General features: G+C 33.3%; 1 protein-coding gene across 4 annotated transcripts in view; it reads left to right on the plus strand.

The window, feature by feature from the left end:
- Positions 1–15,888, plus strand: part of UNC79 (unc-79 homolog, NALCN channel complex subunit) — a 219,849-nt gene that overhangs the window by 61,088 nt on the left and 142,873 nt on the right. For all 4 annotated transcript variants that reach the window (XM_064486217.1, XM_064486216.1, XM_064486218.1 and 1 more), the window contains exons 6-7: positions 2,448–2,503; positions 3,169–3,298. In XM_064486217.1, the coding sequence (XP_064342287.1) occupies positions 2,448–2,503; positions 3,169–3,298 (186 nt within the window). The remainder of the gene's footprint in view (positions 1–2,447; positions 2,504–3,168; positions 3,299–15,888) is intronic.

Raw genomic sequence — 15,888 nt, forward strand, 5'->3', positions numbered from 1 at the left:
GAAAAGTGGATATATCTGAGAGCTATGTAGGAAGTAAAATTGATAGGACTTGGTGACATATTGGATATGGTGGGGTTTTAGCTTCATAACTAGGTGCATGGTGGTTCTATTCATTGAGAAAGAAGATATTAGAAGAAAATGACCAGGCTTCTAAGGGCAGATCGTGAGATCTATTTTGGACACGGTATGTTCAAGGTGTCTTTGAGACATTTGAGAGGAGATGATGCATCTTAGACTAATACAATGTTATATGTCAATTATATCTCAATAAAACCGGGGAAAGAACCCATACATAACCTCAGTAATAATTCTCATATGTCTAAAATAGAAAAATGCAAATGAATCATTTTCCTTCAGAAAAAAAAGAAGTAATAGTAATTAGGAAGTTGTATTAAGAATCTTGAACTCAGAACTGAGTTCTGGGCTAGAAGTAATGAACTTTGAGCCTACGTGTTCCATGTCCAGTGATATTCATTGAATTGCTTATAAATGGTAACAAGTTGTACAGGCACACCTCCTTTTACTGCGTTTTGCTTTATTGCGCTTCACAGACACTGTTTTTTTTTTTTTTTTTTTAACAAATTGAAGTTTTGTGGCAACACTGCATTGTCAGATGATGATGGTTAGCCTTTTTTAGTAATGAAGTGTTTTTTAATTGAAATATGTATTTTTTTAGACATAATGCTACTAGACACATAATAGACTACACTGTAGTGCAAACATAACTTTTGTATGCATTGGGAAACCAAAAAAATTATGTGATTCACATTATTTTCACATTATTGCAATATTTGCTTTGTTACTGTGGTCTGGGATGGAACCTGCAATATTTCTGAGGTATTACTGTATCTAAGTGTGACATTGCTTACTGGAGAGCACAGAGTGAAAAGTAGGTTTGGTTTATGACCAGGCCTTCAGAAACTCCAACAGATAATGGCCCAGTGGGAGAGGATGAGCTTGCCAAGGAGACAGAGAGATGTTTGGCTGACTAACAAAGGCTTTAAACTATAAAAATTTGTGTTGTATACTTACTAGGAGATCTCAGTGATAGTTCCTCAGTATCAGGAGCCTGAGATGCCATCTCTGTGTTTCTCTTAAACGTCTCCTCATGTTTGCAAGATATGCCACAGTGGAGAGCATTATATTCTTACACAGACAAATATAAGAAGAGGTTTCGAAAAAACCCAAAACAAAACAAAACAAAAAAAGTACATCCGGGGAATGTTATAGCTCATGTGGTAGAGTACATGCTTAGCCTGCATGAGGTCCTGGGTTCAATCCCCAGTATGTCGTCTAAAAATAAATAAATAAATAAATAAACCTAATTACCTCCCCTCGCAAAAAAAGAGAAAAAGAAAAAAGAAAAAAGAAGTCCTATTAAAGTCCTATTAAAAATAGGGTCAGTCAGAGTAATTAGGGAAAGTTCTCCTGGTGAGCCTCTTTCCTTTTGTCAAAGAGGAAAAATGAGTCTCAGAAGCTCCCAGCAGATTCTCTTTTTGGTCTTGCTGGCCAGAACTGAGTTGCATGGGCATCCATCCCCAGCTGCGATGGAATCTGGGAATTGTCTTGCTTTGTAGTCTGTGTACTGGGAGACGAACAAGGAAGAAAAGGTTATTGACAGCAGTGGATTAGCAACAGCAGTGTCTGCCACTGGTAACAGGAGAGGGTAAGTCATGAAGTCAAGGAGTGATCAGGAGTACTGGAGGCTGCTGAAGGTCAAGTGAGAGGCAGACTGAAAAACGTCCCTTGAATTGAATGACACAGAGGTCACTGGTGACTAAAGGGAGACCTGCTTCAGTGCTATGATAGGGTTGGAAGATAGATTAGAGAAAGAATAAAATGGGTATCTAACTAGGGTGAAAGTATCTTTTTTCCTCAAGTAAACATAGTCAAATCAAAGAAGCTTGCTGTTCTGTAGCTTTTAAGAATTCCTCAAGATGGAGTTGGTGTTAAAGACTAATCCCTCAGCCTCTCACTTGCTATCTGTCCAATCTTGGGCAAAACAGGAAACTAAATCTCACTTTCCTAATTGCAACATGATGGTTATGACATATATAATATATAAAGGTCTTAGCATAATAACCTGGCATGTAATGAATGCTCAGTAAATGTGAGCTTTTATTATGATCCTATTAGGTGATTTTTTTCCCTATATAGTTCTTGATTACACTGATACAAGTTTATGTTATAAAAGCATAATTACTAGGGAATTTTCTTAATATTTCCTTTGTTAATAAGATAAATGAAATACTTCCCAAGGATCTCGGAATAAAGCTTGATAAAGTCAAGGGCTTATTTGATTTTTGAAAGCTGTGAATATATGAAAGTAAGTAATTTCTAACTTAATGACTGAGTGAAAAGTCATATTAATATACTTTATATATTTCAAATGATTTTTTTGTCTGATATTTACATTTCATGTTCAAATTATATTTTCTTCCTTACAGTGTATCATTGTCAATTATTGGAATGCCTCATGAAATATAAACAAGAAGTTTGGAAAGTAAGTTTTGGGCCACATTAGACTCTTAGTTACAAACTTAATTTATATAATATAATAAAAGTTGTTTGCATATTAAAACTATTGTTTAGGTCAAATTTATTGATGTCTTATTATTTTGGTATGGCAAAACTTATAATTCTTTCCTTTCTGGTTAATTATTTATCATTTAGAGCCGAAGAGATACTTTAAGAACGTAGTGCTTGACAGAAAAATTCATTGGCTATATCTTATTCTTGGAATTTAGCAAATACCAAATTATATGACAGTTTTAATTAATTTGAAAGATTGCTTAGGAACCTGTCTTCTTTCATATAGGAGATATGAACTGTTAAATGTTTTAGGAAATTGTTTTTAAAAATGCAGTGTTTGGCAAACTGACTTTATGCTATTCTAAAATCTTTCTTTCATGTTATTTTAAGTAGAGAAGATAGTGTATATTTGAATACCATCTGGGGGGCTTATTTACAGAACCCATAAATAAATAATAAAAAATAATGTTATAATATGATCTAATCTGCAAAGCTTACCTGGATGATGAGATTCCAGGGCAGTTAACCACCTCAGCCCCTTCACTGGAACTTTCACTGCTTTGGTAATATTGAATGTGCTGCCTTTATTTTTTATTTGATGGTGCTAAGTGAACATATGCTTCCTGTTTCCTTTAGGATCTTTTGTATGTGATAGCCTATGGGCCTTCACAAGTAAAGCCTCCAGCTGTGCAAATGCTGTTCCATTACTGGCCCAATTTAAAACCTCCTGGGGCAATAAGCGAGTACAGGGGCTTGCAGTACACAGGTAAGGGGAGACTAGCTTCTGTGATGCCCTGTCTTTATTTCTCCTGTGCCATGTCTCCCACACCTACTTGTATTTTTTTTTTATCTTGCTGAATTATATTTACTGTGCCTTTAGACATTGTCATAAATCCTTTCTGAAATGAGGTGGTATAAAAATGAATTAAATGAATTTCAAAAACATTTATGACATCATAGCAAACTGCGTTAAGTCCCAGTCCCACTTGCTATATACCTGGCCTGTGGTCTTAATATTGCTAACATTAATCACTCGAAAGTGTGAGCAGTTAATAATGCTGCAGATTTGCTCATATTTAGCAAAATCCCAAGTGGCTATTTCTGCTCTGGTAAGAAGACTTGGGATGCTTTCAACATTACCAGTTCATGCACTAAATAAAAATTAAATGACCCTGATATCCTAGTTGGACATGAAGAGTCAACACTGATGAATATTGGTGTAATTAATAACCAACAGTAAACATTGAGTTTATTATAAAGACATGTATTTACCAGAAAACAAACAAACTAGCCTGTATGTTGTTTACATATTATAAAATCAAAGAAGTAACCCATGGCTAATGGCATTTCTGATGCCCCTGACTACTCTCCCCCTACTTAACTGTATACATTTTTTTCTGGAAATGGAAGAAGTGGTTATTTTGGCATAGTTTTTTTTTTTTTTCAAGTTATTGTGGGATTGTATACTGATGTTCTGAGAATGTACTACTTTACTGGCATTACTCATCTTTCCAAAGGTGATTTGAGGTGGTTCAAAAGGGATTTAACTTAATTCCAGTGTCTGTTTTATGTTCCTGATTAAAGCCGAGTGCTAGAGATATTGATGGCCCTTGGTGAACTTATTCGAAACTCTGAACAAATAATATTGGTCTTAATGGTAACAATAGTACTAATTAAAATGATGAAAGTAGATAGTAAGTAAATTTAAAAAATGGAAATTGATATCATTGCTGTTTTATGTCACTGATAGTAGAGAATGTTAAGTATTGCTGAGTGGATAACATGATCATAAAAGGAAGAAAACAGTTAGAAGCATTAATAAAATAAAAAGTGAAATAACTGAAATATTTGACACCAATCCCTTCTCAGTAGATCCCTGAAACAAGCATTTATGTGATGTCTGAATGGGTAACTAGTATCAGATGAAGTTTATTTGAGAAATATTTGAAGAATTGCTATGTGAAAGAGCAAGTGTGTGCCAGGCACTATAATTTTTGTTGATGATGCAAGAACCCACATAAAACAAGACCTCATGGAGCCTCATGCAGTCTATATGGAAAGCCATTCCTTTATTCAACAAGTTTTTATGAAGCATCTACTATTAGCCAGACATTATTCTAGTTATTGGTGGCACAGTGATTAAAAAGCAGACTAAAATCACTAATATCTTGGCTTGAACATTCCAGTTCTGGGGGAAAGACTGGGAAACCACCTTACAGTATAATAAGCACTAAGGTAGAGCACACAGGAGGGGCCTCTGACCTCACTCTTATGGTGGCCAAATTTGGGGAGGGTTAAGTTGTTAAGGAAGGGTCTTGAGTGAGTGACATGTAAATGGAAACCTGAAAAATATGCACATGATAGAGTCATAAGGGGAGAGAATCATGAATGGATAAAATGTGAGTTTGAGGCCTAAGGGACTGCAAGTCAGACTTGGAGGCTAAAGACAGCATGATTGTATTTAGGAACTGGAAAAAGTTGTATGTAGACAGACAGTGGACAGTCAGGGGGAGAATAGCCAGAAGGAGGCAGAAAGCCTGACAGGGCCTATGAAGAAGTTTGGGTTTTATCCTGACAGCAAAGAGAAACCATGGGCAGGTTTTAAATGGAGAAGCCGCATGATGAGATTTGCCTATTCAGAGCACCCGAGAAGCCTGGCAAACTGACAGCCGCTTCCATTTACTCGAGAGACCATACCCTTTGGAAGAGCCAGCCAAACCTGTCTCCCCAGAATAGCTCAGCTTACTAAGGTCAGAGTGACTCTCTCATCTTCTCTTGGCCTATCTGAACAAGATGTCTCTGTCTGCAGGCATTCATTCATCATTCCTTTCTTGTAATTATACCTCCACACACTCCCATCCTTGCAGTGTCATTTTGTGCCTGCTGCCTGCCTAGCCCTGTCCAAGGCCCTGGGAAACAGCTCTCTTGGAACTCCCATGCTAGTGGACCATGGTATTCTGTGCAGGAAACAAGAGATCATGGAAAAAAATTAATCATTCTGGTCAATGTATTACTATTTATCCAGCACTGGCTGTTGGGCATTGTTCTAGCTGCTTAATATCTCATTTAATATTTTAGCCTTCTCTTAATTGAACATATTTTATGGACAAGAACCATGTTGGGTTTTATGCACATTTTCTCAGTTAATCCTCACAAAAATCTTGAGAAGGTTTTCTTATTTCAGTGTTACAGCTGAAGAGTGGGACACAGAATTTAAGTAACATCCCTAAATTCACACAAATAATAAAGAAGCACAACTTGAATTTGATCCTGGGTCATCTTACTTGAAAATCTACATTTCTCTGTTCTAACAGTGTGACATCACTTCTGTCAACTCAGTTCTGTAATTAAACTTTACCTGGAGCATTCGAAATTTTCTGTAATGCTTCCTGCAATGAAAGATGCATTAAAGGGTATAATCAGTATTTAGATGGCACTACAACCCTAAATATTTGCAATAATAAACATTATTTTATTAGAATAAATAGAATAGAGATAGAATTTTATGGGCCTGTAAGCTCAAAGATGAAATACTTTCTTAGGGACTTTGTATGTTTTTCCAGTGATTTATTTCCTTTTTAAAGAGTCAATTATTTTTTAAGAAAAGGAAAATTTGCCTAAAAAAATTATAGAAATATGAAAAAAAAAACACCACCACCCAGAAATGGCCAGTGTTGACATTTTGGTATATTTCTCTCCAGTTTTTCTGATGCACATTTTAAAATAAAATAGAGATCATATTATATATAATTATACAAAGTTGCCTGCTCCCACATTTCATTATGACATTTTTCAAATACAGAAAAATTTAAGGAATAACACTATAAACACACATTAAATCCACCTAGATTTAATAATTGTTAGTGATTCGCAAGAATTTTAAGTACACATATACATGTATATAATGTATTTATTGCTTTTAAGCATAGTAACGGGAGTATTTACAGCTCATATGAAGAAGATCGAATAGTGAGGATTTGGTAATCTACAATGTTTGCTTCTTTTGGCTTTATTAGTACTTATCAACAGCAAAAACTACCCCAGTCATTTTGGTCATTAAATATAAGTCTTAAAGATGCAAAATTTACAAGTTTCTTGGCAATAAAATAGCCACTATAGTGTTAAATAAAGCTCTCTTGTTGGGGAGAAAGAAATTATTTAGCAATTTTCTTGCTATGGTGTCCCAACTAGTACATATTTAGCCTTTGTTTGCAAAGATGAGTACAAGTTCTTGTGTTGTTTCCATCTGAATTATGGGACAAAAATGTGGCACAAGGTGTAACACATTTCTAAGACCGAGATTGTGGCAAAAGCAGAAAATAACTAAAGATAGCACTACAAGGTTAAACTTTGGTCTAGCCTACCACGTATCTAACCCTACATTAGACAGTTGGATTCTTGAGTTGTACACAAATTAAAAGTACAAGAAGGTCTACCAGTCTTTTTATGTCATAACTCCCCCCTTCATTAGTTCTTATTTATCTTTTTATTATCTTGACTTCATCTCCACGTAATTAAAAAGTGTTTTAAACCTTTTTTATTGGTGCATTACACACGTGTAAAAAAACACAAATTTTAACTGTATGTGGAACACCTCCCACCATGTTTACTACCGTGATTACTTCTCTTCCTGTCCTGTGGGTACCACTAGCCTGACTTCCAACATCAGAGATTATTTTTGCCTATTTTTGAGTTTTATATAAATGGAATCACACATTATTTATTTGCGTTTGTGTGTGTGTGAGGTTTGTCCATGGGTTGAGCATAACTGTGCTTTGTTCCTTTTTATTGCTATATATATATATTTTTTTTAACCAAATGTATATATCACAGTTTATGTATCCATTTTACTATTAATGGATTTTTAGGTTGTTCCTACTTTTTGGCTATTAAAATGATGCACAAAAATATGAATATCCTTGTACATATCTTTTGGTACATATGCACAAATTTCTGTTAGATATATGCCTTGGGTGGAATTACTGGATCAATAAAAGATGTGAATCTATTCAATTTTAATGGATAATGGCAGTTTTCCAAAAGGGTTATACTAATTTGTACTACCATTAGTAGTGTATGAGAGTTCTTTTGTCCATATTTCACATCTTGAACAATACTTAATTTTGTTTTTTGAATTTTAGTCATTTTTGAGGGTTCATGTAAGTATCTTACTGTAGTTGTAATTTGCATTTCCCTGATTACCAGTGAAGTTGAACACTTTTTCATGTATTTATTGGCCATTTGGATAGCCTCTTTATATAATCTTTGACAGTTATATATATTGTGAATATCTTTTTTCTTGTTTTTTCTCTCATTTAATGATGACTTTTGATTAACTAGGTTCTTACTTTTAATGTAACAAATTAGCAGTCTTTTTCCTTATATAAAGTGTTTTTTATATCCTAAGAAAATCTTTCCCTACTTCAAAATTATTCTTTGTAATCTTCTAGAATATTTGTTTTTCACATTATACATTTAGATGTATCTGGGATTAACTTGCCTGTATGGTATGAGGTAAGGGTCAGCTTTTTTTTCCCCTCATGGATAGCCACTTGACTCAACATCATTTATCAAAAATATTATCCTTTTCTTACTGCTCTTTTGCATAAATCAAGTGTCTATTTAAGGATGGCTCAGATTGTGTATTTTTGTGTATTTAGTTCTATTTGTGTATTTTTCCTTTTCCCAATACTATACTGTCTGAATTAATTTAGTTCTATTTGTGTATTTTTCCTTTTCCCAATACTATACTGTCTGAATTAATGTAGATTAGTAATAATATTTTATGTCTTTCAGTGCAAGTCATTCTACCTTGTTGTAATTGTTGATCTCTTCCTTGTCTCCACTTGATTTCTCTTCCTGTTCTTTCTTCCTTATTTTCTTCCTCCTTCAAGGTTATTCCTAGCTATTTCCTAAGTTGAAGAGTTTGTCAAGCTAAACACACATAAACACATAAATGAACAATTAGGATTTTGACTGATAATTGCCTTGAATCTATGGATCAATTTGGGGAACTGCATCTTTGTAATATTGAATCTTAAAATCAACTTACATAGTATCTACCCTCATTTACTCAGGCTTTTAGTTTCCCTTAATGCTGTTTTGTAGTTTTCTGTGTAGATGTCTTGCCTATATCTCATGCAGTGTGTCCCTAGATATTTATGTAATTTTTGATGTTATTGTCACTGATAGATCTTTTAGAAATTTTCTAGCTATTTGCTAGTATGCAGACATGCAATTAATTCTAGTATATTGATCTTATATCCAGCAACCTTGCTAAATTACTTTTTGATTCTAATAATGTATTTGTAGTTTTGTTTTTTTAAAAAAAATTCATGTGCACAATTATATTATTGTTGAATGATAATAGGTTAATGTCTCCTTTTCAGTCCTTAAGCCTCTTATGTCTCTTGTCTTATTGTACTGGCTAAAACTTCCTGTGACATGCTGAATTCTAAGTTTCTTCAAGATTTCTTCTTTGACCCAACATACTTTGTATTATTTTAGTCTTTTGACAATTTAAAAACTTTCTTTAGGGCTGAGCTTATGGTCATTTTGGTAAACATGCCTATGTACTTAAAAATAACTTGTATTTGGCAGTTGTTTGATACTGCGTTCTATATATGTAAATTAAATAAAATTCGTTAATTGTGTAGTTCAAATATTCTATATCCTTATTGCATTTTTGTCTATTTCTTTTATCAGTTACCAAGAGTAGAATGTCAAAATCTCCCACTGATGAGTATGGATTTGTGTATTCCTCCCTGTAGTTCTGTCAGTATTTGCTGTGTAAATTTGGAGGCTACATTATTATTATTCTGTAAATTTAAAATGCAACATCTTCCTGGTGAATTAAAAGTTTTACCATTATGAAATGCATATCTTTATTTCTAGTAATGCTTTTTGGGGTCAAAATCTGCTTTGTCTTATTATAATATAGCTGCACCCCTTTCATGAGTGTGTGTGCAGTATGACTTTTCCCACACTTTTGTTTTCAGCTTTTTAATATTTTTATATTTCATGTGTGTCTTGTAAGTAGCATATGGTTCTGTTTTTTAAACTCAGTTTTCATGACCTTTGCCTTTTAATTGAAGCACTTAGTCCACATATATGTAGTGTAATTACTAGTATATTTGATTTAAAATCCACCATTTTTCTATTTCTCCTGCCTTTTCTGTATTCTCTTTTTTTCTCTCCTTTTGCCTCTTTTGCATTGATTAAGTATATTTAAATACTGCATCTTTATCTTAGTGAGTTATTTGGTCTTTCGTGTTCTTTTAAACATTACCCTAGAGATTACAATAGTCCCTTCTTATCCATGGTTTTGCTTTCCATGGTTTCAGTTACCCATGGTCAACAATAGTCTGAATATATTAAATAGAAAATTTCAGAAATAATTCCTAAGTTTTAAATTGTGGGCTGTGCTAAATGGTGTGAGGAAATCTCATGCCATCATGCAATGTGCCACCTGGGTTCTTCAAACATCGACATCATACGCTCCTGATATCTGATCATCGACATCATCATGGCTTAATGATCCAGGATCACTCCAAGCAGAAGATCCATCTTCTGACCTATTGTCAGAAGGTCAATAGTGGTCTAATGCTACACACAATGCCTTCATCATTCACCCCACTCCATCTCATCGTGTAGACATTTTATTGTCTCACATTATCTTAAGAAAAAGGGTGAGTACAATATAGTAAGATATTTTGAGAGAGAGAGATCACATTCATATAAATTTTATTAGAGTATATTGTTATGATTGTTTTATTTTATTACTAGTTATTATTGTTAATCTCTTACTGTGCTTATTTTATAAATTAAACTTTGTCACAGACATGTATGTATAGGAAAAGTCATATTATGTATAGAGTTTGGCAGTATCCATGGTTTCAGGCATCCACTGGGGCTCTTAGAACATATCCCCCATGGATGGGGTTCAGGGAGGACTACTGTATACCATGCATTCTTGTCTTATCAGCGTCAAGTAAAAAATAGTACTTTTATCTTCTCCTGTAAAATGTCAGAATATTTTAACTTTTTTTGCCCTCTCCCTACCTCCATGCTATACCTTTATGCTATCTCTATTTTTTATTATTACACAAAATGTAATTATTATGGTGTTAACTATAGTCATCATGTTGTACATTACATTCCTAGTATTTATTTATCTTATAACTGGAAATTTGTATTCACAACCCTGTATCCATTCATCCATTGATGAATACTTTGGTTGCTTCCATGCTTTTGCTATTGTAAATAATGCTGCTGTGAACACAGGGGCACGGATATCTTTTTGAGTTAGTATTTTCATTTCCTTTGGATATATTTCCAGTAGTGGAATTGATGGATCATATGGTAGTTCTATTTTTAAATTTTTGAGGGTCCTTCTTGCTGTTTTCCATAATGGCTGTACCATTTACAGTGCACAAGGGTTCCCTTTTCTCTATGTCCATGCCAGCATTTGTCATCTCTTGTCTTTTTGATGATGGTCATTCTAACAGGTGTGAGATAGTATCTCATTATGATTTTAGTTTGCATTTCCCCAATGACTAGTGATGTTGAGCATCTTTTCATGTACATGTCGACCTTTTGTATATCTCCTTTGGAAAAATCTTTATTTAGGTCCTTTGCCCATTTTTAGGTTTTTTTTTTTCATTTTTGCTATTGAGTTGTATAAGTTTTTAAAAATATATTTTGGATATTAAGTCCTTATTGGATATATGGTTTACAAATATTCATTCCTTAAGTTGTTTTTCACTTTGTTGAAGGTTTCTTATGTTGTACAGAGCCTTTTAAGCTTCTTTGGTGTAGTTCTACATGTTCATTTTTTATTTTGTTGTTTGTGTTTAGATGTTATAACCCAAAAATGATTACCAAGACCCATGTTAAGGGGCTTTATTCCTGTGTTTTCTTCTAGGAGTTCCATGATTTCAGGCCTTACATTTAAGTTTTTAATCCATTTTGAGTTAGCTTGTATGAATAGTGTAAGATAGGGGTCCAGTTTCATTCTTTTACATGTGAATATCCACTTATCCCAGCACTGTTTATTGATGAAACGATCTTTTCTCCATTGAGTGTTTTTAGGTTTCTTGTCAAATATTAGTTGACTGTATATGCTTGGATTTATTCTGGGCTCTCAGGTCTGTTCCATTAGTCTGTGTGTCTGTTTCTATGCCAGTACCATACTGTCTTGATTACTGTTGCTTTATAGTATAACTTGAAATCAGGGAATGTGATGCCTCCTGCTTTGTTCTTTCTCAGGATGTCTTTGGCTATTTGGGGTCTTTTGTGGTTTCATATAAATTTTAGGCATGTTTTTCACATTTGTAAAAGATGTCATTGTAATATTGATAGTAATTATTGGATCTATAGATGGCTTTTGGTAGTATTGAAATTTTAACAATTTTAGCAATATTAATTCTTCTGATTCATCAACATGGGATACCCTTCTGTTTATCTGTGTCATCTTTAATTTCTCTCATCAATGCCTTGTAGTTTATTTTCACCTCCTTGGTTAAGTTTATTCCTAAGTATTTTATTGTTTTCAGTGCTATTGTAAATGCAATTGGCTTATTTATTTCTTTTTCATAAAATGCTTTGTTAGTGTATAGAAACACTACTGATTTGTGTATCTTAATTTTGTATCCTGCAGGTTTACTGAATTCATTGATTACATCTAACAGTTTTCTTGTTGAGTCTTAGGGTTTTCTATATATGAAATAAAGTCGTCTGCAAATAGACAACTTTACTTCTTATTTTCCAATTCTCATACCTTTTGTTTCTTTTTCTTGCTTGATTGCTCCAACTGGGACTTTCAGTACTATGTTGAGTAGTGGTGAGAATGGGCACCCTTGTCTTGTTCCTGATCTTAGAGGAAAAGCTTTCAACCTTTTACCATCAAGTGTGGTGTTATCTCTGGACTTGTTATATATTATTATCATGTTGAAATATTTTCCTTCTGTGCCTAATTTGTTAAGAGCTTTTATCATAAATAGATATTGAATTTTGTCAGAGGGTTTTTTTGGCTCCTGTTGAAGTAATCATATGATTCTTTTCTTTCATTCTGCTAATGTGATGTATCATATTGATTTGCATTTGAATCATTTTTGCATCCTAGGGATAAATCCCGCTTGATCATGATGAATGATCCTTTTCATTCATGTGCTGCTGAATTCAGTTTGCTGGTATTTTATTGAGAATTTTAAAATCTATATTCATCAGGAATATTGGCCTGTAGGTTTCTAGTAGAGTCCTTTTCTGGTTTTGGTTTCGGGATAATGCTGGCTTTATAAAATGGATTTGAGAATGTTCCTTCCTCTTCAACTTTTTAGAAGAGTATGAGAAGGATTGGTATTAATTTTTCTTTAAATGTTTGATAAAATTCACCAGTGAAGCCAGCTGGTCCTGGGCTTTTCTTCAGTGGGAAATTTTTGCATACTGATTCAGTCTCTTTACTGGTAATTCAGACTTTCTATTTCTTCCTAATCAGTCTTGGTAAGAGGATGTTTCTGAGAAATTTTTCGCTTCTTCTAGGTTGTCCAGTTTGTTAGTGTATAGTTGTGCATAGTGTCCTCTTATGATCCTTTGTATTTCTGTGGTATCAGGTGAAATGTCTCCTCTTTCATTTTTAATTTTCTCTCTCTCTCTTCTTTGTTTAGCTAAGAGTTTGTCAATTTTGTTTATCTCTTCAAAGAATCAATTCTTAGTTTGATTAATCTTTTCTATTGTTTCTCTGTTTTCTATTCCATTTACTTCTGCTCTAATCTTTATTATTTCCTTTCTTGTCCCAACTTTGGACTTAGTTTGTTCTTCTTTCTTTAGTTCCTCAAGGCATAGAATTCAGTTGTATATTTGAGATCCTTCTTGTTTCTTAATGTAAGCATTTATTGCTATGAACTCTTCTTAGAACTGCTTTTGCTGCATCCCATAGTTCTGATATGCTGTGTTTCCATTTTTCTTTGTCTGAAGAAAGTTTTAAATTTTTCTTTGTAACTCTTCTTTGATTTGTTGGTTGTTCAGGAGAGTGTTGTTTAATTTCCATGCGTTCATGAATTTTTCAGTTTTCCTTTTGTTATTGATGTCTAATTTCACGCTGTTGTGGTCAGAGAAGGTACTTGGTGTGATCTGAATCTTCTTGAATTTGCTAAGACTTGTTTTTTGACCTGACGTGATCTATCTTAAAAAATGTCCCATGTGCTCTTGAAAAGAATGTGTATTCTCCTGTTGGTGGATAGAATGTTCTGTATATGTCTGATAAGTCCATTTAGCCTATAATGTTGGTCAAATCTTCTGTTTTCTTATTGATTCTCTGTCTGAATAATCTATCCATTATTAAGAGTGGGTTTTCTTTTTTTCCTTTTCAGCAGCATTACTATGATATATCTAGTTATGATATTATTTATATTTGTTTTGGGGGAATTCATAGGAATTCTTGGCTTGATGTCTCTTGCCAGTTTTGGAAAATTTTTAGGCATATCTCTCTTTTATTAGTGAAAACAGTACTTTATTAAGGCATATTTTATATACAGTAAGATACACAATTATCAAGTGTATGGCCATATCAGTTTTGACAAATATATAATGCTCATTTAACCTTCACCCAGATAAAGACAATAGAATGTTTCAGTCACCCCAGAAAGTACTGTCATGCTCCTTTCCAGTAGTGCCCCTTCTTCCTTCTAACTGAGGCAGTCACTACTATATATAGTATATATATAATCTATATAATTCATACATTCATATAATTGAGGGATTCATATGAATGGGGGTCAAACAGTATGTATTCCTTTGTGTCTGTCTTCATTCACTCAGTATGTTACTGAGATTAATCTCTGTTGTTGAGGCTATTAGTAGGTTTTTTTTTTTTTTTATTGCTAAGTAAGTATTCCATTGCATGAATTTACCACAGTTTGATTTTCAACCCTGCCATTGATGTACATTTGGGTTGTTTCAAGTTTTTGGCTAATATACATGAAGCTGCTATGAACATCTTCTGATTCAAGTCTTTTGTGGGATTGTTCATTCATTTCTCTTGGGTTTATACTTTGAAGTGGAATTGCTGGGTCATAGAATTTATCAGACAACTCTAAACAACAGTGTAAAGGGCTTTTGCCATTTTACATTTCATCTAACAATGTATAAAAGTTTCAGTTGTTATACACCCTTGCTAACCCTCGAAACTATCAGTGTTTTGAATATTAGCCATTCTGGTGGGTGTATATCTCATTGTTATTTTGTGTTTTCTTGATGACTAATGTTGAATACCTTTTAATAGGCTTATTAGGCATCTAGATATTTTATGAAGTACCTGATAAAGTCTTTTGCATAATCATTAATTGGGTTGTTTGTCTCTTTCATTATTGTTATATAGTTTTTTAATGTAGTCTGGTGTGAGTAATTTATTGGATTTATATATTGCAAATATTTTCTTCCAGTATGGGAGTGCTATTTTACTTTCCTAACAGTATCTTTTGATGAGCATGTGTTTTTAATGTTTAAAAACTAAAATATATCATTTTAAAATTTATGGTAAGTGCCATTCATGCCCAGGAAATCTTTGCCTTTTCTAAGGTTGTAAAGAGAGTCTCCCATATTTTCTTCCAGAAATGTTATAGTTTAGTTTGCTCATTTAGGTCTATGATGCATTTAAGTTTAATTTTTGCATGTGATGGGTATGGTTTATTTCCTTAAAGATTGTTCTAGCACCCTTTGTTGAAAAAAATACTTTCCTTCCTCCTTTGAATTGTATTAACCCCTTGGTCATATACATGTAGGTATATTTCTGGACTCCATTCTGTTTCATTAATTGTACCAATACAAACTGTCTTAAATACTTTGTTTTTGTAGTCTTGAAATCAGACAGTGAAAGTTTCTAACTTTGTTCTTCTTCTTTGATCATCTTGGTTATTTAAGGTCTTTTGCATTTCCATATGCATTTTAGTATCAGCTTTCATTTCCACAAAAATAATCCTGCTGGGATTTTGATCTTAATTGTCTTATATCTAGAGTTCCATTTGGAAAGAATTAGGGTTGTAAAAATGTTGAGTTTTTTAATCCATGGACATAATGTAACTTTACATTATTTAAGGGGAGGATATGGCCCAGTGGTAGAGTGCATGCTTAGCATGCATGAGGTCCAGGGTTCAATCCCAAGAAATTCTGTTAAAATAAATAAATAAACTTAATTACCTCTCCCACCAAAAAAAATTACATTATTTAGGTCTTTCAAAATTTCTCTCAATAGTGGTCTGTAGTTTTCAGTATAGAATTCTTGCATTTCTTTTGTTAAATTAATTTCTAGGTATTTGATTTTTGATGCTGTTGTAAATAGCATTATTATAAAATTTAATT

The sequence above is a fragment of the Camelus dromedarius genome, chromosome 5 (assembly GCF_036321535.1).
Source record: "Camelus dromedarius isolate mCamDro1 chromosome 5, mCamDro1.pat, whole genome shotgun sequence".
Lineage (NCBI taxonomy): Eukaryota > Metazoa > Chordata > Mammalia > Artiodactyla > Camelidae > Camelus > Camelus dromedarius.